The following is a 21,471-nucleotide window of genomic DNA, read 5'->3' on the forward strand; positions in this document are numbered from 1 at the left end:
GATTTTTTTTTGAGAAAACGACTTTCTTACCCACATTTTCACACATGTCAAACGGAACCTTAGTTCAAATTAGCCAGTCGGACAATGAGAAGAAAGAAAAACAACCCTTTCTCAACAAGGGAAAACATTGTAATATGCCACCACCTAGAGATAGAAATCTGGTGTTACACTAACTTAATCTATAACTAGTAGCAAGCAAAGGGTGCGTCTATTGGCGCCCTTTCATTTTTATTCTTGGGTCTTCCTATCTTTTAGCATCCCATGGATCGGAGCGGACCGAAGACATACCCATTTTTAGGCTCAATCCAAACAGACTCTTCTGCCCAGACCCACGGAAAATGCCAATAGAGGGATGTGCTAAGAGCAAAAGTACCAGACACATTTAAGTTATGTTTGGCGCGCGAGAATGGAATGTGATTCTTGGAAATGTACGATTTTAATATTAGTCATTCTATTATTTTATTAAAGATTATTTTGTCTCACAAATATTAAATCAAATCATTCTTGAATGGAGAATCCCGCGGATCTTGCGCAATCGATCGGTTCACATCATATAGATATCTCTTCAACACAACTTAGGTCATTGAAAGGATCTCAGACGACCCACCAAAATACGAAAGTCAGGATCTTTCAGAAAATAGATTCCTATTCGAAAAGTGCATAACCACATGGATAAGTTCACACTAACCTGTTAATTTGGGATCCAATTCGGAGTAGAGGAATAGGATTTCTCCTGCATTCACCCTTTTCCCCTCCATTTCGGCAAACCAAACAATCAAAATATGGCGGCACCCGGTAGCAAAACAAACATGAGCGTAAAACTAACCAAACACCACTCCAATCTGTTCTAGAGAGAGAGAGAGAGAGAGTTACTAGTTCTTGATGGCTTGGGGATATCTGATTGCAATTTCCATTAATCAAAGGAAGCTATGATGATGATGATGATCTTATATATATTTTTATTCTTTCTCCTTCCACTTTTCGGAATCATCATCTTCCTCTTTGCTACTGCAGATGGTATTACTCTCTCTCTCTAGAACTCTCTCTCTCTAGTACTCTCTCTCACACTAGAATATCTCCTTGTTTTTCCTTCCATTCTTAATGATGATGATCATCGTATATATATTTCATTTCTTTTTTTTGGTTCTACGAAGGCGATTTCACACTACTATCCAGAGGACGTGCGAAACGTGAAGAAATTGAAGATAAGGTAAATCTTCTTTAATTCGTGCTGTAATAATCTAACTTTCTTTTTGAGTTATTAGTGATTTAATTCTACATTTTTTTTTCTTCTGAAATTAGGTTTTTTGGATCACTGGCGCCAGCCGGGGAATTGGTAAGTGATGATTCATGACCTAGAAGAAGCTTAAATTGTGTTTCCTTTTTTATGTGAATGAAGTTTAATACTATCATATGAAATTCATCTATCAATAAACAAATTAATTGTTTTCAGTAAGTTTAGTTTGAAGACTGGTATATAACTTAGGGATTCGACTTAATTGGTGGAATAAGAAATAGTAGTACTATTTGATTTCTTCTTGGGAAGCTAAGCTTAGAGTGAGTTTAATACTTCTTTTATATAAAGGGGTAATTATGGATGATGGATCAGGTTTTTCCTGTAGATAGAGCCTCCTTCATGTTCGCGCTTATTGAGCAATAGTAGAAACAAACTTTTATTTGAAAATTAGGTTACATTTCGTTAAATGACTATAAATATCCACTGTTGCTTGTATGTTCCTCATTTTTTTTTTAGAAACGGTAAAATTTGTCCGACCTCTATAGTGGAAAGACATAAATTTTACCACTAATCCTAAGTGGGCTTCGGATATGTTCCATATTTTCAATTTCGTAAAACAGAAAACAACAAGAATTGGCCTCCTAAATGTCTTTTTAGTGCTTCTTATATCGTGTTTTACTTGGATTTGTAGGGGAGGTTCTCTCAAAACAACTTGCTAGTTTAGGAGCCAAGCTCATAATATCTGCACGAAATGAAACTGAACTACAGCGTGTCAAAATGCAACTTGTTGGTATGTTTCCTTTCATAATTTTTTTTGTTTTTACACCGACTTATATTCAAGAAGAATCTTTCCTTTATCTTAGGTAAACATGCACCGGATGGGGTAAAGGTTTTACCTTTGGATTTGACATCTGGTGAAGAGTGTCTTAAAGAAGCTGTAGAAAGAGCAGAGTCCTTTTTTCCTGGAAGCGGTGTGGATTATATGGTCCATAACGCCGCCTATGAACGCCCAGTAAGTTAAATCAATTAATAGTATTCAGTATAAGGTCTACTAATCAAGCTCTCTATAAACACAATAATATGGTGATAGTTAGAAAAGGAAAGAGGAAATAGTGAAAAAGTAGTCAAATTAGTGAGAAGATAGATGAGGTAAATGGGCATGCAATGACTACATGTGTAGTGACTATTGTACTTGTAACACAACATGTGGTTTGGCTTGTTGGAACATCTGACATTTCTGGTAATCCGAATGACTTACGCTTGAGGCTTGGATAAATCCTTCTTCAAGAGTATAGCCTTAAGATTGCACGTTACTGCACTACTATGTCGGGTGTGCACATTTGTCATATAGTGGTTACAACTTGTTGAAACTATAAGATAAAATAGAGGAAAATGTTATGTACAGTTCGAGAGTTTAAAAAAAATGATTACTATGTCATACGTTCTACTAGCTTACTGGAGGAATATAGAACGTATTGTTAGTTGCTAATGCTAGACGAGTATCTTTATCCTCAAAAAGAGGCTACAAGTCATATATAGTAGTTAACGTACTTGAATTGACAGATGATTCCCCACTCAGTTGTTACTACTATTGCTTAATGTTGCAGAAGTCCTCCGCTGTGGATATGAACGAGGAAAGCCTGAAGGTATCGAACCAAAAATAGTTTTCCACTTCACATCTTAATGGAGTTTTACTTTTCATTGTTTGTCTTCGTGGTAAGCATTCACAATTACCTTGACATATTACTCTTTTTTCTGACTAGGCTACCTTCGACGTAAATGTTAGTGGGACAATAACTATCACGAGGCTGTTGGCACCATTCATGTTGAGTAGGGGAAGAGGTCATTTTGTTGTGGTATGTTTAAACTACCCATCTAAGGATTGGTATATGCAAACGATGTTAATCTGAAACAGTTCAATTATTTTTTTGAAACGGAAACAATTCAATTTATTATCGTATCATATTAAATTATAGTCAATCGCGGTGTTATGGTACCTCATATTTGGTAATATCTTCGATATAGTTATCAACTTTATTGAACAGTATTCCGATAAATTGGTTATTAGTGGTTGCGATTTTTTCAAACAATATTCCCCTTTCAGTGTCATTTTATCCAATCATGACTAGATTTTTCCGAACAACAAATTGTGTGTGTGTGTGTGTACTAACTAAATTTCATTTGCAGATGAGCAGTGCTGCAGGAAAGACACCTGCTCCAGGTCAGGCTGTATACTCTGCTTCGAAGTATGCCCTAAATGGATATTTTCATACTTTGCGTTCAGAGGTATATCTTTGACATTAATTTTCTGGATTAATCAGGATACTGCAATTATGTTGCTTCATATATGTTATTTGATGTATCAGTTAGCCATCACTCGTATAAGTTCTGGCTCTTTATTTATATTTCCTAACATATGGTGATACCATGTAGGAAGAAATCTGTTTAGGTGCCAAAGAAACGCAATGATTTATTGGTTGAATCACTTGAAATCAATAGTATAATTAGCGAATAAGATTATGTGAAGGGCAAGATATTTGTTTAACTCTCTGGGGGAAAGGACATAATAAAAGGTCTTCACGAGACGGACAGACTTTTTGACATTTGATTTTACAACTTATAAATGTCTTTATACATAGTGTGTGTCTGTGGGTTTATGTGTGTGTGTGTGTGTGTTGACAAAACAAAATTTGGGACACATTTATGACAAAATTAATTAGGTTTCATAACAATGTGTAGGAATTTAAGGTTGTAAACAACACATGATCGGCATAACATCATCTAACTTTTAATTTGCCCATTTACATGGTTTAAATTTTTTTTAAGGCGGACTTGGTAAACTTTAATTTTTTAAGAGGCGAAGTTAGCATGCGCCATGTACCAAGTGAGACAGTACAAGGTTTAGTGGTATAATATCAAATTTAGCAAAAATAAATCAAATGTACTGGAAATGTAGCTTTTGAGAGGCATAATTCAGATTTCTTTGTAATACTGCTGCAAATGGAGTGAAATGGGCTCACTGAAATGGTGCAACTTGTAAGCATTACTGCTAGGACTGGGAACCAAATGAATTGAGCTGCAACTCTAGGACCTCTGATCAATGTTTAACATATGTTTTTACGCCTCGAGGCGGCACCTCAAGGTGTATGCCGTGAACGTTTTTAAAACATTGCCTCTAATCAATTCATAAAACAGCACATCTGGAATTTCTCTTCACATAAAATAGGCCCTTGTAGTGAAGTTCTGCATTTTGTGGTTATGCCATAAAATTAAGCCGCTTACGCAAGGTGCTTAGATTGTGATCCCACAGAAACAGTGTACCTTTTATAAATACTTGATTGTGTATTGGGTATGATGTGGTAGTTCCTAATATCTCAATAAACATTCAGTTATGTATCACATAGAGATCTTGTGCTCAGCCTCATATACTTCAGGTAAAGAAAAGGAGAGAAGGTGTCGGACCATTGATAATAGATCTGGTTGGGTTTTTGTTGTCTTGGGATGATCAGACATTGATTGTGGATGGTACAGGTCATTGGTTGAGCTAGCTTTTGGGATGAGAGTGTCCCAAGACTACCCAACGTTGATTTACGGGTGTTAAAGCACTCTGATCCTTCGTGTGGGCATTACATTTCATTGTTTCCTTATGTAGTTTATTACTTTTGTAACAGGTCTTGTGGATGTGAACATGTAATCCTGCTTATTATTCTGTTTTTCTCGTTTACAGCTCTATAAAAAAGGGATAAAAGTAACAGTTGTTTGTCCTGGACCAATAGAGACCTCAAATGGTTCTGGAGCAAGCTCTTCACAGAATGGTTCCTCTGGGGTATGCATATTTAACCCGGACCTTTTTGAGTACTATTGTCGATACTAATGAAATGAATCAGAAATTAAATCGTACCACACTGTAGTATTTGTTTAATAATAACAAGATTCTCCATTGAAAAAATCAATTATGGCTGGAAGAGGCGTTGAAAGCCACTTCTGCTTCAAAGTGTTGCAACTTTTTCTCAGTTCTCAATCATTTACGAAACGTTTATGTTGGTTTTTACAGAAGCGTGTTTCATCAGAAAGATGTGCAGAGTTAACAATTGTTGCAGCAACCCACGGGCTGAAGGAAGCATGGATATCAAACCATGTAATAATTTCCCATTAGTTTCGCCTTCTATCTTGTGTCAATGCTGATTAATTATCTATCATCTAACTTCACGTTGATATCCTAGAATTCCAATATCTTGTTGTTACTTCTATGAAAACGTGTGAAGGATTAGATACCCAAAACTTCTTCATTTAAATTTCTGACAGATTTGTTTCTTCTTGCAGCCTGTACTAATGGTTATGTACTTGGTGCAATACATGCCAACCATTGGCTACTGGCTCATGGACAAGGTATGTAAGATGTTAATATAAAAGAAAACCTTATTATGTCCATTGCACTAATTTAGGCTTATCACGCTCCGTGAGTGTCGAGTGTGCCAGGCGGCCAGCAGGGTCAAGGTTCATCTTTTTCTTCTTTGGTGATTAGTTGCCATCTTTCTTTGCCCACTATTTAAGATCAATCTCCACAAAGTTGAATTCTAGGATCAGTTTTTATTGTCAAGGGGAGTAGAGATTGACCTTTATAAGATGGAAGGAGGCTTGGTCTGGATTTGATTTGTTTCCGGAACTACTTGGAGCTTCATCTTTTGTTCGCCTTCTACTTCCTTCATGTTTTAATCTCAATCATGAATCTAATAAGATCAAAACTGATATTCACGTTTTATCTCATATTCACTTGTTCTTTTAAGTCAAAAAGAACAAGTGAAAAAGATCACGTTTTATTAAGTGAGAGTATCATGTTTTATCTGATATTCACTTGTTCTTTTTTACGTTCTTATGGTCAATGTAGGTTGGGGCGAATCGATTACAAGTTGCAGCAGAGAAGGGTAATACTTATTCATGGAGCTTGCTGTTTGGCCATAAGAAGAAAGCATCGTGATGATTGGAAATAGTATTATCATAATTAGTACTTTTTTAATGTTTAGAGATATTTCTCAAATTTGACGAAAGATTATTAAGATTTCAAATTGGTCGTGAAAATTTCATGCTTTCCCTCTTTACCAACTGATATTTTTCAAATATTAAAATAATTCTTCACACAAGTAATGTTCCTTCAGAAAATAGAATTGTAAAAAAAAAAAAATAGATCTCCATTGGTGATGGAGGTCCATACAAAGTTGAAGATGACATGGAGACGAAGAAAGATAAGAGTTCCAAGAAGCAAACAATTAAAGAAAGGTGTAGTTTTGGATTACAATATATCAGACGGAAACTCTAACAGATATCAGACGGAAACTCTAACAGATATCAGACGGAAACTTAACAGAAAGAACCAATTTAGAATTTTGGAAAATTGAGGGGCCGAAAAGGAACTAGTCATAAAATAGGGGCCAAAATAAAAACAACCCTAAAAGCAACTTAAAATAGGGGCCAAAATAAAAACAACCCTAAAAGCAACTTAAAATAGGGGCCAAAATAAAAACAACCCTAAAAGCAACTTAAATGGAGATGCGGGGTATCGATCCCCGTACCTCTCGCATGCTAAGCGAGCGCTCTACCATCTGAGCTACATCCCCTTGTGCTTCTTTAAGTACATTTTAGACTACATATAATAAAAATGAGGACCTGTGTTGATCGAGTTGCTTCGACATCTGAGCAACATTACTACCACCACCACCTCCAATAGCAATACCACGACTATCACCACAAGCACCACCACTACCACCACCAATGAATTTGATGCTAGCATACAAGTTGTCGTTCCATTCAGCCATGATAAAGTTCTATCTTTCGTTAACCCTTAGACATAAGCTCTTATATACTACAATTTTGTACCTACTAACTAATGAAATTTGTGATAAAAAGATATACTTTAAAATCAATTAACCTTAATTGTCCATACCTCTTGGGGTAGTAGTCGGATACCCACTTAGTAAACTGGAAGTCCCAAGTTCGATCCCATGAAGGTGGAAATCTAGGACTTATTGAACTTGGATATATATACGGTCTCAAGGGTTCAAGATTAATAAAAAAAGGAAAAAAACTTAACCCAAGTGGTGCAACCTAAGAGTTTTATATGAAACTATTTCCAAAATCCTATTAATATACATCTAGTTGGTCGATTCATATATCAATCAAGGATCCCTTGCAGATGAACATCAGAACCTACCAGAGATAATAACGAAATGATATTAAAGCAACATGAACTACATTCAAGAAAAAGAAGGCATGGTTAATCAAATTAATATAAAAGAAGAAAAATCAAAATTGCAGAAGGATACAAGTATTGAAACACCTCTAGAGATTTCAAATATTCATACTTGCCGTCACCTCCATCAAAAATTGACCTTCATTCTCATTAGAGACTGAAAGTCCCCGTCGGCCGTCACCCTGCAAAACTTGGACAGCTCCTCATTTGTAGTCAAAATATCCCAATCCCATTTCTTAATTGGTTTTCTCACAGTTAGTTAATTTTCGAGGCAGCATGATCCATTTCTTAATTGGTTTTCCTCACAGTTGGTTAATTTTCTTCTGCCATTCCTTCGCAATCTGAATCTCGGATTGCTTTTTGAACCCATTTTTTACACTAAAAGTGTGTCTAGCTTGAGGATCAAGATGTTCTCTTCTCTTTTGAGCCTACTCAAAACACCCTCTTCAAATTTATCACCTACCCATTTAGTGTTATGTAGTTAATCAAATCCCTATGTCCCTTCACTTGGAGAAGCCCAACAAGTAATAAGACTAAGCTGGTGGGGTTTTCTTTAGGCATCTAAGTTCAATAGATTCTGAATCCAACCTTTAGATTTATAGGATTTTCAGAATTAGAAACTTCTGAAAATCAAGTTAGATCTTCATTTCAAAATGGTGTAAACTAATCGGTGGATATATAATGTTTAAAGATTCAAATCAAGTATCAACAAAGATATAGACTAGTAAAGTATTTAAACAAGTCAGATTAATTTAAGAGTTATGAAGATGGATAAGGAAGCCTCCAAACAAGGTAATTTGATTTCAGAACATATGAAGATACACAAGTTATATAAACACAAAATTTTGATTCACTTGCAAAATCTTCCTATAACTTAAAGTCTCAAACATTGAGATCATAAATGAACAAAATAACATCTACATTAACTACATCGACAACGAATTACAAATATAACAAGATACAACACTATAGCTACTACAAGTATATAACAATAGAACAAAACAAGCAGAAGCAGTATCATGCATGATTAGTCCCGAAAGATACTACAAAATGTGAAGATTACGATGATACCTTGGTGGGTTTGAAGGAATGGTGAAGCAATCCAAGTTCATCTTTGACTTCCAAAGGGTTATCCGTTTCATCTCTAATCCTTTTGACTCTCCTACTAGCTAGTGATTTATGTCTGAACCCATAAATTTGCATTATCTGATTATCCCCAAAATTGAAAGCTCTATCCATTTGTTTCAAACATTTCTCAACTGGGTAGTCACCGGATTTCCCACAAGGTTTGCAACCAACAAAGTGAGTTACAAGGGGCCATCGGTGGTCGCCGGAACCCGGCTGGTATTTCTCCATCATCTCTTCATACTTATCAACCAAAATTCCCCAATACCCATGTAAATAGTAAGAATTCTCAAGATACACCTTATTACCCCATTTCTCTCTCTGTGTAGTTAGAAGATAAACCATGGCAGACTGATCATCAGCTTCAAAAACAGGCCTATCTTTAAGTTCCTTAGTGAGAATTTTTCCTGCTTCAACCCTAACCTTTCCTTTTGGTCCCATTGGTGCCCAAACATCAAGAAGATCAAGTGTCCATTGACAATTTCTAAGCAAAAAACTTCCAGTATTCAACCCAATCCAATTCTTCTCATCGTAAACCATTTCGTTCCATCCATGCATCACAAAGTTATGATCTTTATATCTTTCCCATGGAATCTCAAATGCCATATCAGTAAACAAAGCATCACTATCCATCCACCAAATAAATTCCACCTCTGGATGAGACAATAAAAGCTTCCTAATAAGCGGTAACTTCGCCCAAAATCCTGCCATTTCTGCATCTAAAAGAGCAAAATTGTAGAAAACCTCAATCCCATGAAGTCTACAATAATCAATTTTGTTCTTAATTGATTTCAATAAGTAATGATCTCCAACAGGATTCTCACAAGGTTTGGGTGATGACCCAGTAACCAAAAGAACCCTAGGTTTGTTAAGACCAATAAAATTGGGAAAATTAGGGTTTTTCTTAAGCCACTTAGCTCGTTTTTCGTCCCAGTCTGAAATCTTAAGACCAATTCTAAAGGGTTTATTCGAATCAACCTTCTCGTCTTCATCTTCATCTTCTTCTTCATCAATAGATAGTTTAGTTGGATCAAATCTAGCATAATTTTTAGTTTCAGTGGTCTGAAATTCTTCAAGAACACGATGAGGTTCAGCTAGTTTGCGAGAATAGAGATGATCACGAATGTCTATGAAATCTTGTCCTGGTGTTCCAAATTTTCCAGCACCAATAGTTCCACGAAGAACAAGAATGGTTAAGAATAAACAGAGAAGAGTAATCTTACCATGACGAAGAGTTCTTTGAATTTGTCGAACTCTACGAGCTCCCAAGCACCAGTCAAACATATTCTTAGAAACCCTAGAAAGAAATATCCTTTTGAATTAAAATTTAGTGAAGATGAAAAGTTGCTGAAGTTCAATTGATGGGAACTGTGAATGATTAGAAACCCTAACCCTAAATTGTGAATGGTGATTTAGGAAATGCTACTTGTAAAATGAGTACTTAGTATTTAGGACAGAAAGTTTAGTTGGTTACAGTTAATATCCGCGTAACAAAAATAGGTCACTTCCCTGCTTTTGCCCCCCATAAGTTTTCGATATTTCGTTTTGACCCCCAAAACTCAATTTGTTTGTCTTTTCTCCAAAATTCACCTTGTTGTTTTAGGATGGTGCGGACCAGCCTTCTGGGTTGCTAGTGATATTGCCCGCTTTGGCACACTTGGGCATCACGGTTTTAAAAGGCCTCACTAGAGAAGCGGATTAACCTCTTAAGAGGAGCACCACACTTCATCTCACCACCAATGTGAGGTTGCTATACAACACTTTTGTTATTATTGTAATTTTGATGTTATTAAATTTATCCTTCACATCATTGAACTTTCACCTCACTTCTTCTTCATGCTCGCCCGCAAGAGGCCACCGCCTGACAACATTTCCCGTCAACTTTGTATGGGCAAAAATCCGCCCCACGAGGTGCCTGTAAAATAAAGGAAACAACCGCTTCGTAAGGGTAAAATCCGCGAGGCTAAATAAGAAGGCCCGATAATGGCCCAAGTCGTTACTCGGGTCACCGAATCCATATCCGTTTGGCACTAAGCGTATCTGACACGTGTCACGCGATAGCCACCTGCCAGTACTAGGCAATCTTACGGCCAGAGGATTATTGTGCAATCCATAACCGCACTAGTGGTAAATATCCCGTATCTGCCACTTAAAGACGGGTGTTACTGGCCAGTAGCTTAACGCACACGCGGTAACATCTTAGCCGTCCCTCGAGAAATTCGAATATTCATCTGACGGTCAGATCCTCTTGCCCCTAACGTATCTCGCAGGAGTGATGACACGGAATAAATACGTCGGTTACTAGCTGGTTGTCATCAAGGCAATCCCTTTCCACCACTATAAATACGAGAAGCAAAACTCAGACAAAGGCATCGAATATTCGACTGCAATACTCGAGTAATCCATCTTCACTACCATTCCCATCGATAAGTCTCTCAAAGAGCTCTCCATTCTTCCAAAGTCTCTGACTCATCGTCTTAGAAGTTGGGAGATAAGAGCTTGGTAGTCCCGAATTGAACAGTAATTGGCTAGTCGTATCGACACCATTACCACCACCACCTTATCGCAGAAGAAAGCTCTCAAGTCTCATATTCCTCTCATCCAGCAGTAACTAGCTGGCCGTAATACCCTTTTCGCAGTAACTAGCTGGTCGTATCACCATCCTAATACGGCTACCTCCTCACCACATCACTCCCCTAGCGATAAGACGCTAGACGTATCATCATCATCCATCCAACGATTCTCACCGTCCGATCCACTTACGACCAGCACCTTATCGCAAGTTCACTTACGACTAGCAAGTTAACGACAATATATCATCACCATCACCCTCTTAGTACAGTAAGTATATCATTACCGTGGGGATCTGTTCCGACAACTCCACGAGCCGAGACACCTAAGCACTCCGACGACGGTTACCTCCTTATCGACCACTTTCTTTTATTTATATTTGATCGAGTGTCTGACTTGACCGTCGGAGCCCCCTTAGGCCGGCACCATCCCGGTGTCCCCGAGGCTTCACGATCTTTTCTCTCTTTTTGTGTGCAGGTTCTTTTCGACACGTAGCCGGTCCCCGAAGCATCCGACCCGACCCGACAAGACTTCTGACCGTCGACCCGTTGACTGTCAGACTTTCCGACCCGTAGACATTTTACCGTCTACAAACTTCAAAAAAAAACTTCTTTTTCTCCCACCATCACCATCACCACCTTCTCTCTCCTGGAGAGACAAAAAAAAAGCAAAGAGAGAAGAGGAAGGAATTATAATATTATATATGTGTAATTGTATCATTATTGATGCATTTTCCAACAACCCGACGAACAAACTTGAATTCAATAACCAAACTTGAAGTAACCACCATAACCCCCGTTGGTTCACTTGGGGTTCGGGTACCGTGCAGTAGGTCTATGTACCGAGCTCTCGTTTGTCTTCCCTTCCCCCCAACCCTAGATCATGCGCAATGTTTCACGTAAAATAGTTGTTTAACTGTTTATGTTTAACCTAAAGAACTTCTATAAAAGCATATTTAACTATAACTTTATTATCATGCTTCCCCGAAGTCCAATTGCCATGAAAAATATCATACAAAACAACGGTGATATATGCACACCCCATTTTACCTCTTAACTCACCACATTTGATTAAGACTTCTACCCACTCTTAGCTTTAGATAGTCTCACATTCAAACCTAACCTAAGGGAGATGTTAGTACTTAGGAAGTTGACACATTTTTTGGTGGTTTGAGAGAACTTACACCACAAATAAATTCTTATATCTACTCGCTTTCGTGTTTGAATCTCAAAAAGAGATTAATATCAATATGACGTTTTATGTTGGGTCATTACTAGCAGTAGCGAACCCATAGACTGCTCATCTTTGAGGGTGGGGGATCTTAGGGGATGTGACAGTCTCATGTTACCAAGGGAAGCATCTCGAACATGAGATATATGTAAGATATACCTTTGGATGTCATCACAATTTGTCTCACCAGGGCACAGGACTTGGGGCGGGAAACATAAGGTGGATTTGACGCGGGCTCTTTTGCCAACGTCGTCCTTCTCTTTCTCTTCTTCTGAAATTTGTAGAAAACCTTGCTCTTCATCGTTGACTCAAGTTAGTAAAGAGAGAGAAAATAGAGAGAGAGAAAGGGAAAATGGCGGATTCAGGAACAATATGCAAAGATGTACCTTTCCTTCTCTCTTCATTCGTCGACACTTTCGTTGATTTTGCCTTCAGTGGCTTATTCTTACCCAAACAAGAAAACCCTAACCCTAATTCTTCAAAACAAAATCCTAATCCAGCCCCAATTCCTATCCAAACAAGATATCCTTCTCCTGATCGTCTCGTCGCCATTGGAGATCTTCATGGTGATCTAAACAAATCCAAACAAGCTCTAAAACTAGCTGAACTGATCGATGAATCTGATCACTGGATCGGCGGTAACACTACTGTTGTTCAAGTTGGCGATGTACTTGATCGTGGTGATGATGAGATCAAAATCATTTATCTTCTAGAGAAATTAAAACACGAAGCTTCAAAATCTGGTGGATCACTCATCACCATGAATGGAAACCATGAAATCATGAACATTGATGGTGATTTTAGGTATATTACTCCATCTAGTCTTGATGAATTTAAACTTTGGATTAATTGGTATTGTTTAGGTAATTCCATGAAAAATCTATGTAAAGGACTTGAAATGAAACAAAAAGACATTTTTGAAGGGATTCCTAGGGTTTTCCCTGGAATTAGAAAAGAATTTCATGAAGGATTTAGGGCTAGAATTGCAGCATTACGACCAAATGGTCCAATTTCAACTCGATTTTTTTCGAATAATCCAACTGTTGTTGTTGTTGGTGATTCAGTATTTGTTCATGGAGGTCTTCTTCCTAGTCATGTAGAATACGGATTAGATCGTATAAATCACGAAACTAGGGATTGGATTAATGGGTATAAAGGAAGAAGATCACCAGGGTTTCTTCGAGGCCGAGACGCTGTTGTTTGGTCAAGAAGATACTCAGATGAAATAGCAAAGAATTGTGATTGTTCAGCTTTAGAACATGTTCTTAAAACTATTCCTGGTGTTAAAAGAATGATAATGGGTCATACTATTCAAGAATCAGGGATTAATAGTGTTTGTGATAATCGAGCTATTCGAATCGACGTGGGTTTATCGAAAGGTTGTGGGGATGGATTGCCTGAGGTTTTGGAAATCGAAGGTGGAAACAACAAATCGTCTGAGGTTCGAATTTTAACATCTATTCCAGTTTATCTGAAGAAAAATTACAACAGAAGTAATCAGAATGAAGATCTTAAGCTTTTGACCCCTCAATATCAACCCAAACCAATCGGAGTAAAGGGTTAGAAGTTTTTCTTGAATTCGACTTGTTTGACATTTAAGCAATTCAAGAACTGTTTATTCTGTCATGAATTTAGCATATTTTAGAATTTATAATTGTGGGTTAGTTACAAATTAAGTAGATGATTGAAATGGTTCTAGTGAATTGGGAATCAAAAATGATTGTTCGCCCGGCTAAATCCCCGCGAGGATATGTGGTTGGACATGATTTAGAGAGAGAAAATGGTCATGTATGTTGGTCGGGATTCAGCCGGGATAACGCCCGGGCATAGTATCACGGTTGATTGGGAATATTACATAGATTTTAAATACCTTGTAGAATACTAGAAATCTGAAATAGATTTTCATGATATTCATTCTCATGGATACTCTCAGTCTCAGGTGCCAAATACTCGTGCGAAGGTATAAAAATTGTTGAGTATGCTAGGGAACAAGAAAATCTAGACAGGCTCCAGATAGAAATCCTATGTAGCTTGCTGTGAGTTATCGAAAACACAAATCTCAACAAGCCACATAAGATTTCTGGCTGGAGTCTGTTTGGCCTTTAGTGTCTTAGCATTTTTCAAACTTGTGATGTTAGTTTATCGCTAGAATCTGTCTGGCCTTCTGTTTCGAAGCATTTTTCAAACTTGTATGTTAGTTTATCGAAACCAATATAGTAGGTGTATTGAATGTTGATCTAAAAATGATGTTAAATTATGACTATATTATTTGATAACTTAGAATATGTAATTGATATTATCCAACTTGACTCATTATAGTTGTGAAATAAACCTTATTTTGCTTCAATTCGTTGCCATCTTGAGTTATTCACATGTTATCTTCATTTTCGTCACTGGTCTTAACTTCAGACAAGAACATTGATATTACCTTTTCGACCACAATTGTCGTCGTCACAACCTACCATCTTCACCCCTTCCAGCGTTGTGACCTACCATCTTCACCCCTTCCAGCGTTTTTTTTCTAAATACAGTAAGATTTGAAATATGGTCTCTCTTCATTGGAGAGACATACGACCAACGTGGCTTCACCCTCGGACTCATATCTTACCAATATTCTTATGCGTTTTGTTATCTAACTGTTCATATGTGATCAATAACGGGCAAATCTGGATAAACCGGTTTGAGTTAACTTTAACGTGAATATTTTGAACTTATCGAACCGAACCAACTGACCCTAATATAACTATCTCTTGCAAGGGTTCATGGAGAGTTGGAGATTATAATGGCTCTCTCATCGTCTCTGTTGCTATAAGACTTTGTTCGATTTGTTCTACCATGGTGTCAGCTTGTTGTAGTTCGATTTTGTCTTATTACGTGCAATTTATATGTGACTGATTCAAGGTTATCAGTTTTTTTAAGTTTCCCAAAATTGTTACGAAATTATACGAGGATTATCGATATACATATTTAAAACTTAATTTTCAGAAGATCGTATCATCAGAAAGGATCACGTTACCAGAATACTAACAAATTATTTACTTCCACAAAATTTGAAAGTGTTCATGACATCAATTCGATAGTGTTCATATCCCCCTATTAAATTTTGGTGCTAGCTGAAAATAATTTTAGAGTCCATCAAATAAGGTACTAAAAAAATCAATTAGAGATACAAATTGGAGAGGAATGCTTGAGGTGCCAATAAAAGTTTTGAAAAGAAAATGGATCGGCCGGGCAGTACAAATATTTTATGGCCACTATCTTTTTTTTTTTGAATAAAGCTTTCAAAATAGATAATCCATCCAATGTATGTTACAATCTTGATGAAACAAGAAAAAGATAACTTATACAAGGATGACAAAGTTAACTGAAAGGACTAGATAACTAAATAAGTTCTAGTCAAGTACTAAAGGCTGATTTCGCCAAATTATGAGCCTCCATGTTCGAAATACGAGGACAGAATTGCAACGTGATATCCATGGTTGATATTCGGCCACGAAGCAACTCTACTTCCCTAGATAAACGCCACGGAGGAATACAATCGAAGTCTGTTAACATCTCAACCATAGATTTACAATCTCCTTCTATTATAAAAGCGTCAAGTCCCAACTCTTGACCTAAATAAAACCATAATTCGAAAGCCTTCAATTCACAGTGAAGAGGCGAAACCGGTTGAAACTCCATCATCTTCGTCCTTAAGATCTCTCCCAAATGGTTTCGAGCAATCACTCCTGCAGCCGCATGTGGTGGTTTGAAAGCTCCATCAACATTTAATTTAATTTTAGAAGGAGGAGGAGGCTGCCATTGTGTATCTTGTTCATCATGGAAATCAGACAAATTATTAGACAAAGGAGATAGAATATGTACCTCTTTCTTTATGTGCCACCAGCAGCGGTTCGGATCTGGTTTAATGGAGCTAAATATCCATGCATTTCTTTCCTTCCACCAACCCCATAAGAGATAAGTATAGATTCTCCAATCTTGCTCCCCATTCTTACCTCTATTTAATAGATCTTTCATATTCTGTATTGGATCCACACTTAAGTTGATGAGACCATCAATGTTGGTAATATTAATTAGATCTCTGAATTTAGGGCAAGTCCCAAACAGATGGCTAATAGTCTCTATCTCACCTAATTTGCATAGCTTACAATATGGTTGAATAGTATGATTGAATTTAGCTAAATTTCCAAAAGTAGCTAGTCCATCATGAAGAAGTTTCCATATAAAAAGAAGGACCTTAAGGATAATAGATTGATGCTTCCACAATTTTTTCCAAGGAAAGTCTTGAATGTTTTGGTTTAATATAGGTCTCACCCTGATTTGTTGATAATAAGATTTGGGAGAAAATTTTCCATTTTCACAAGGGGTCCAAAGAAGTTTATCTGAGTCTTGAATGGGATTAATGCTAATCGAGTTAATAGCATCTACTGTTTGTTGATGAAAATACTTTGTAATTATATCTTGATTCCAATCATTTGTCTCTTGATTCATAAGATCTGCTACCTGTTTTATGTGATCTGGAAGTTCTTCTATTATAGTAGGACGACGATTTGGTTGGTCTGCTAACCAAGGATCTGATATGATTAGTATGTTCTTGCCATTTCCCACCTGCCAAAGGGTATTAGTAGCAAAAGTATTTCTTGTCTTGAGAATAGCTCTCCAAAAAGGAGTGCCTGAAGATGGACTATTAGTATCCCAAAAATTACCAGACTTAATATATTTTGGATTTAAAAGTTGAACCCAAATAGAATTAGGTTGAGTCAGATACCTCCAAGTCATCTTACCAATGAGACAGCTATTTACTTCTGATAATGCCCTAATGGCAAGACCACCATGCTTTTTTGATGAACAGATAGTATCCCAATTGATGAAATGGATTTTTTTCTCTGTAATTGTATGTCCCCACCAGAAACATCTTTCTACCTGTTCTAACTTTTGAATTACTTGCTTTGGTATATGTTGGTAGCTGAAAGAGTAAGTACAATAGGCACCCAGAATAGATTGAATTAAAACAGTTTTACCTGCTTGAGATATGAGTTTGTTTTTCCATCCTGCTAATGTTTTTTCAAATTTATCTGTGAGCCAGGAAAAACTATCAATCCTATTACCTGGTTTAAGAAGAAAGGAACCAAGATATTTGGCCTGATTGTTCATTCTCGGAGTCTGAAGAGTGGTTGTGAATCGAGCTTGGATGTCTAGAGGCACTCTTTTACCAAAGAAGATGGAAGATTTATCAAAGTTAACCAATTGTCCCGAGAAGGTAGAATAAGTTGTAATAATATTAATTATGGCTGTAAGATTATTATTGGTGGCCGTCCCAAAGAGGATGAGATCGTCCGCAAAGAGAAGGTGAGAGATACTAGGACTAGATGAGTTGATTTTGTAGCCACTGTACAAACCAGATGATTCATAGTGATTGATGAGGAGAGAGAGAGATTGAGAGATAAGAAGGAATAGGTAGGGGAAAGAGGACACCCCTGCCTAAGACCCCGAGAAGCCACAATATTCCCATAGAGTTGCCCATTGACCTGTATGCTAAAAGTAGAAGTAGTAATACATGAAAGGATAAGGTCTAAAAAACGACCTGTAAAACCTGTGGCTCTCAAAACTCTAGTAAGAAAATCCCAATTAACCCTATCGTAGGCCTTAGCCATATCGATTTCAAGAGAGAACCCCCCCTTTTTAGATTTCGACTTATGCATGGAGTGAATGATCTCTTGAGTGATGATAATATTATCCATGATTTGTCGCTGAGGGACGAAAGCGTTCTGGGTCCACATAATGCATTGTTCCAAGTATGGTCGAATACGATTGGCCACTATTTTAGTGATGAATTTATAAATTGAGTTGCATAATGATATTGGCCGGAAATCAGAGGTCATACTCGGGTTTCTAACTTTCGGTATAAGAGCCAAAGTGGTGTTATTAATAATGGGGTCTATTTTACCTGTGGAAAAAACATTCTGGATATAAGAGATAAGATCCGAACCTATCAAGTCCCAGTTGTGTTGATAAAAATGGCAAGGGAGACCATCCGGTCCCGGGCTTTTGATAGAACCCATTTCCATAACCACCTCCTTTATCTCTTCCGAAGTTGGAGCTCTAGAGATGTAGCCCATTTCCGTGTCCGGTATCAGTTTATATGCTTCCATGATCTCAATTGGGGTGAGCCGATTGGCTCCGCCTGAAATAAATTCTGAAAAAACAACACAAGTTCGTTAGCAATTTCTTTATCTTCTGTGGTAGTTACACCAGAGTTAAGAGTAATTTATTGAATTTTATTTTTTTGCCGGCGATGAGTCATGGCCACATGAAAGGCCTTTGAGTTCCTATCTCCATTATGAGACCACTTAAGTTTAGAGCGCTGCTCCATTTTTGTCCTATAAACCTCCTATAATCCCATAAGTTGTTCCTGAATGTGACTCTCAATAATGAGAGAATCAGTGGTAGGAGGTTGAGTTTGAATGTCTTGGAGTCTCTTGCGAAGAATCCTCATTCTATCTTTCAGGACTCCAAAAGCCGACTTGCTCCAAATGGCTAGAACATTTTTAACTTGACAAACTCTATCATGAAAAGAACCCACACTCTCATCCCAACCTTTACGTATAGTCTCAAGATAATTGGCATGTCTAGACCAAAAAACCTCGTATCTGGAAATGGTCTGCAAAACTTGACCCACTACTTTGAACTTAAGAAGGATAGGCGCGTTGTCGCTATTGTACCTAGGAAGATGAAACAATCCTGCGTCTGGGAATTCTAGTAACCAATTATAATTAGTGAGGGCCCTGTCCAACCGTTCCCTAGTTAAATGATGAATAAAACGATTGTTGGTCCACGTAAAAGCCGAACCATTGAACCCTAAGTCGATGAGACCCGATTGGTTGATGAAAGACCGAAACTGATTAACAAATGGGGTGTGGACAGAACCACCCCATTTTTCCTGAGAAGAGGCAATATTATTCAAATCCCCAATACAACAGAGAGGGTTCGAAGTACCATGTATACGAACCAAAAGGTCAGTCCAAAATTGAGATCGATCTTGGACCCTCGGAGGTCCATAAATACAAAAAAGATCCCAATCCGGTTTATTGTCCATATCTTTACATGGATTAAGTTGGGAGAGGAAAAGTGGAAACAAACATTAATAGTATTAGACCAAAGAAATAACAATCCTCCACTACGACCTGTAGAAGGGACCATATAACTATTATTAAGACCGAACTGACTAAAATTAGGAATATTACTAGAAGCAGATAAACGAGTTTCAGATAAAAACACCAAGAAGGGCTTGGTAGACCCGAGAAATTGATTTAAAGTAGCCTTTGTCGGAGCATTCCCCAAACCCCGACAATTCCAAGCAAGACAACTCATGGTGCTGTCGGCATTGAGGGTGCTGATTCCCTTTCAAGTTGAGAGACCATGTTACTTAAGCGAGAAGAGCGTTTATAAGTTTTCCGCTGTCTTTCTTCTCCTTGTCCTTTTTAATTAGACGATTCTGCCTTATCTACCTGCAAAAAATCCATAGCAAAAGAGTTTGTTGTAATTCCTGTAACCTGTCCATCGGGTAACATCATTTTGGATCTTTTGGCTTGCGATAAATGTGTAAGTAATTCTCCAAATGAATCTTTAAGGGGGGCCACCGGGGTGTTCTGTTCCTCATTTGTGTTTAATATACCAATGCCTTGGTCATGATCTCCATTGATATGAGTGAGAGCAAAATAAGATTCCATTTCCCTCCCTGTGCCTCTAGCAAAAAAAGGAACTTTAAAAGAATCAGAATAGTTAGGTTTTATAGCCCGTTGAACCAAGGATTGTTGTTCAACATTTAAATCCCATTTAAGTAAATCCGTGAAATTAAGAACGACCGGAAAAAATTTAATAGTGTGGCCAATTCGACCACAAGAAGTACAGAAACGAGGGAGACGTTCAAACCGTAGTTCAATAACAATCAGCTTTGTTTTCGAAAGAGTAAGATTTACAACTTTCGGAAGTTTTTGACTAAGGTTAAATTCAATTTTCACTCTACCATACACACTCCATCGAATGGCATCATCTGGTGTTGTCGGTATATAATTCCCTAGTGAACCCGCTAATCTATTGACCGTCGTACTACTTAGTAGACCCATAGGAATACCATGCATTTGAACCCAAAAACCCACCGTATCAAATGTATGTTCTTCCGGAGCGAGATTAACGTTGCATTCTTTTAAAACAACCAATTCATCAGCAATAGTCCATGGGGAACTCTCTAATGCGAGATCTAATTCACTTGTGGTTGCAAATCGAATCAGAAATTTGTTGTCTTGAAGTTCTGTTAACGAGAATCTATTCGGTCCATGAATAACCCGTGATAAACGGATCATAGCCTGACTGATATCCATCTTTTTAGAACCAAAAAATTTAATAACTCCCCTTTTATTATTCTCAGAGAACGAACTAACAAGGTCTGTCCCTTCAACGGTAGTCGGAGGCGAGTCTTCTGTAGTTAAGGCAGCAAAGTGATGGAGAAATTGGGTATTGGGAGAATCCATGATTGGTGAAGTAGAAAGATTATAAGAATAGAGAAGAATTGTGATAGAAAATGAAAAGAGACTTAATCTCATGATGAAATGCTCCTTAAGAGCCACTGAAAATATGAAGAAAATAACTGAAAAAGTCGAAAATAAACTGCTATAACCGCACAAAACCGCTAGAGGATGCTGCAATCTAGGATCGTTAACTGCCCTTTAACGGCGGCGCCACCCAAATCGGAGGAAAAAAATGAATTCTACCACCCGGCTCTTTCTCTCTCTTCAAAAACGGTTATGAGATATAACTATCCCACTATCATTGGTGGGTTGTAAGTGTTTTTTTTTGAGAAATCGACTACGATCTACGTTAGTCGTTACAAGGCATTGATACATCATGAAGATGTGATGAACACGATAACCGTCTAATTTAATTCATAATGAAAGAAGTCTAAAGTCCGACAGATTTATTATATTATTTACTTTATAGATTGCCTAAATTACAAGGGATAAATTTTGATGGCAATTTGGTGGTTCAATTCAACCCCACAGAT

General features: G+C 37.5%; 3 protein-coding genes, 1 non-coding gene and 1 pseudogene across 7 annotated transcripts; 2 read left to right on the plus strand and 3 right to left on the minus strand.

Annotated features, from left to right (window-relative positions):
- The first annotated feature begins 585 nt into the window (after nt 1-585).
- Nucleotides 586-6,378, plus strand: LOC147555575 (uncharacterized). 2 transcript variants are annotated; one of them, XM_086663203.1, is made up of 13 exons: nt 704-756; nt 942-1,017; nt 1,155-1,210; nt 1,303-1,336; nt 1,929-2,027; nt 2,101-2,249; nt 2,845-2,883; nt 3,001-3,093; nt 3,425-3,523; nt 4,965-5,063; nt 5,292-5,375; nt 5,561-5,626; nt 6,126-6,378. In XM_086663203.1, exons 2-13 carry the CDS (start codon nt 942-944, stop codon nt 6,213-6,215), a joined length of 984 nt encoding a protein of 327 aa, XP_086519329.1. In that variant the 5' UTR covers nt 704-756; the 3' UTR covers nt 6,216-6,378. The 2 variants fall into 2 exon arrangements, with proteins under 2 accessions (XP_086519328.1, XP_086519329.1); XM_086663202.1 differs by having other exon boundaries at nt 586-1,017.
- Nucleotides 6,379-6,779: 401 nt separating this feature from the next.
- Nucleotides 6,780-6,852, minus strand: TRNAA-AGC (transfer RNA alanine (anticodon AGC)). The gene has a single exon. It is a non-coding gene; the product is annotated as a tRNA-Ala (tRNA).
- Nucleotides 6,853-8,256: 1,404 nt separating this feature from the next.
- On the minus strand, nt 8,257-13,879 carry LOC147555577 (xyloglucan 6-xylosyltransferase 2 pseudogene; annotated as a pseudogene). The gene is made up of 2 exons (XR_015234913.1): nt 11,772-13,879; nt 8,257-10,490 (listed from the first exon to the last, which is right to left on the minus strand). The product of XR_015234913.1 is annotated as a xyloglucan 6-xylosyltransferase 2 pseudogene (transcript).
- Nucleotides 12,719-17,831, plus strand: SLP2 (Calcineurin-like metallo-phosphoesterase superfamily protein). 2 transcript variants are annotated; one of them, XM_086663200.1, is made up of 2 exons: nt 12,719-13,969; nt 17,497-17,831. In XM_086663200.1, the coding sequence occupies exons 1-2, from the start codon at nt 12,763-12,765 to the stop codon at nt 17,607-17,609; spliced, it is 1,320 nt and encodes a 439-aa protein (XP_086519326.1). In that variant the 5' UTR covers nt 12,719-12,762; the 3' UTR covers nt 17,610-17,831. The 2 variants fall into 2 exon arrangements, with proteins under 2 accessions (XP_086519326.1, XP_086519327.1); XM_086663201.1 differs by lacking the exon at nt 17,497-17,831 and adding an exon at nt 15,168-15,394.
- A 970-nt stretch (nt 17,832-18,801) lies between these two features.
- LOC147555579 (uncharacterized) lies at nt 18,802-19,506 on the minus strand. Its single transcript, XM_086658501.1, has one exon. The coding sequence runs from the start codon at nt 19,504-19,506 to the stop codon at nt 18,802-18,804; it is 705 nt and encodes a 234-aa protein (XP_086514627.1).
- Nucleotides 19,507-21,471: the final 1,965 nt, after the last annotated feature.

The sequence above is a fragment of the Eschscholzia californica genome, unplaced genomic scaffold, assembly GCF_041429995.1.
Source record: "Eschscholzia californica isolate CP2 unplaced genomic scaffold, dmEscCali1.0.p SCAF_2, whole genome shotgun sequence".
NCBI lineage: Eukaryota > Viridiplantae > Streptophyta > Magnoliopsida > Ranunculales > Papaveraceae > Eschscholzia > Eschscholzia californica.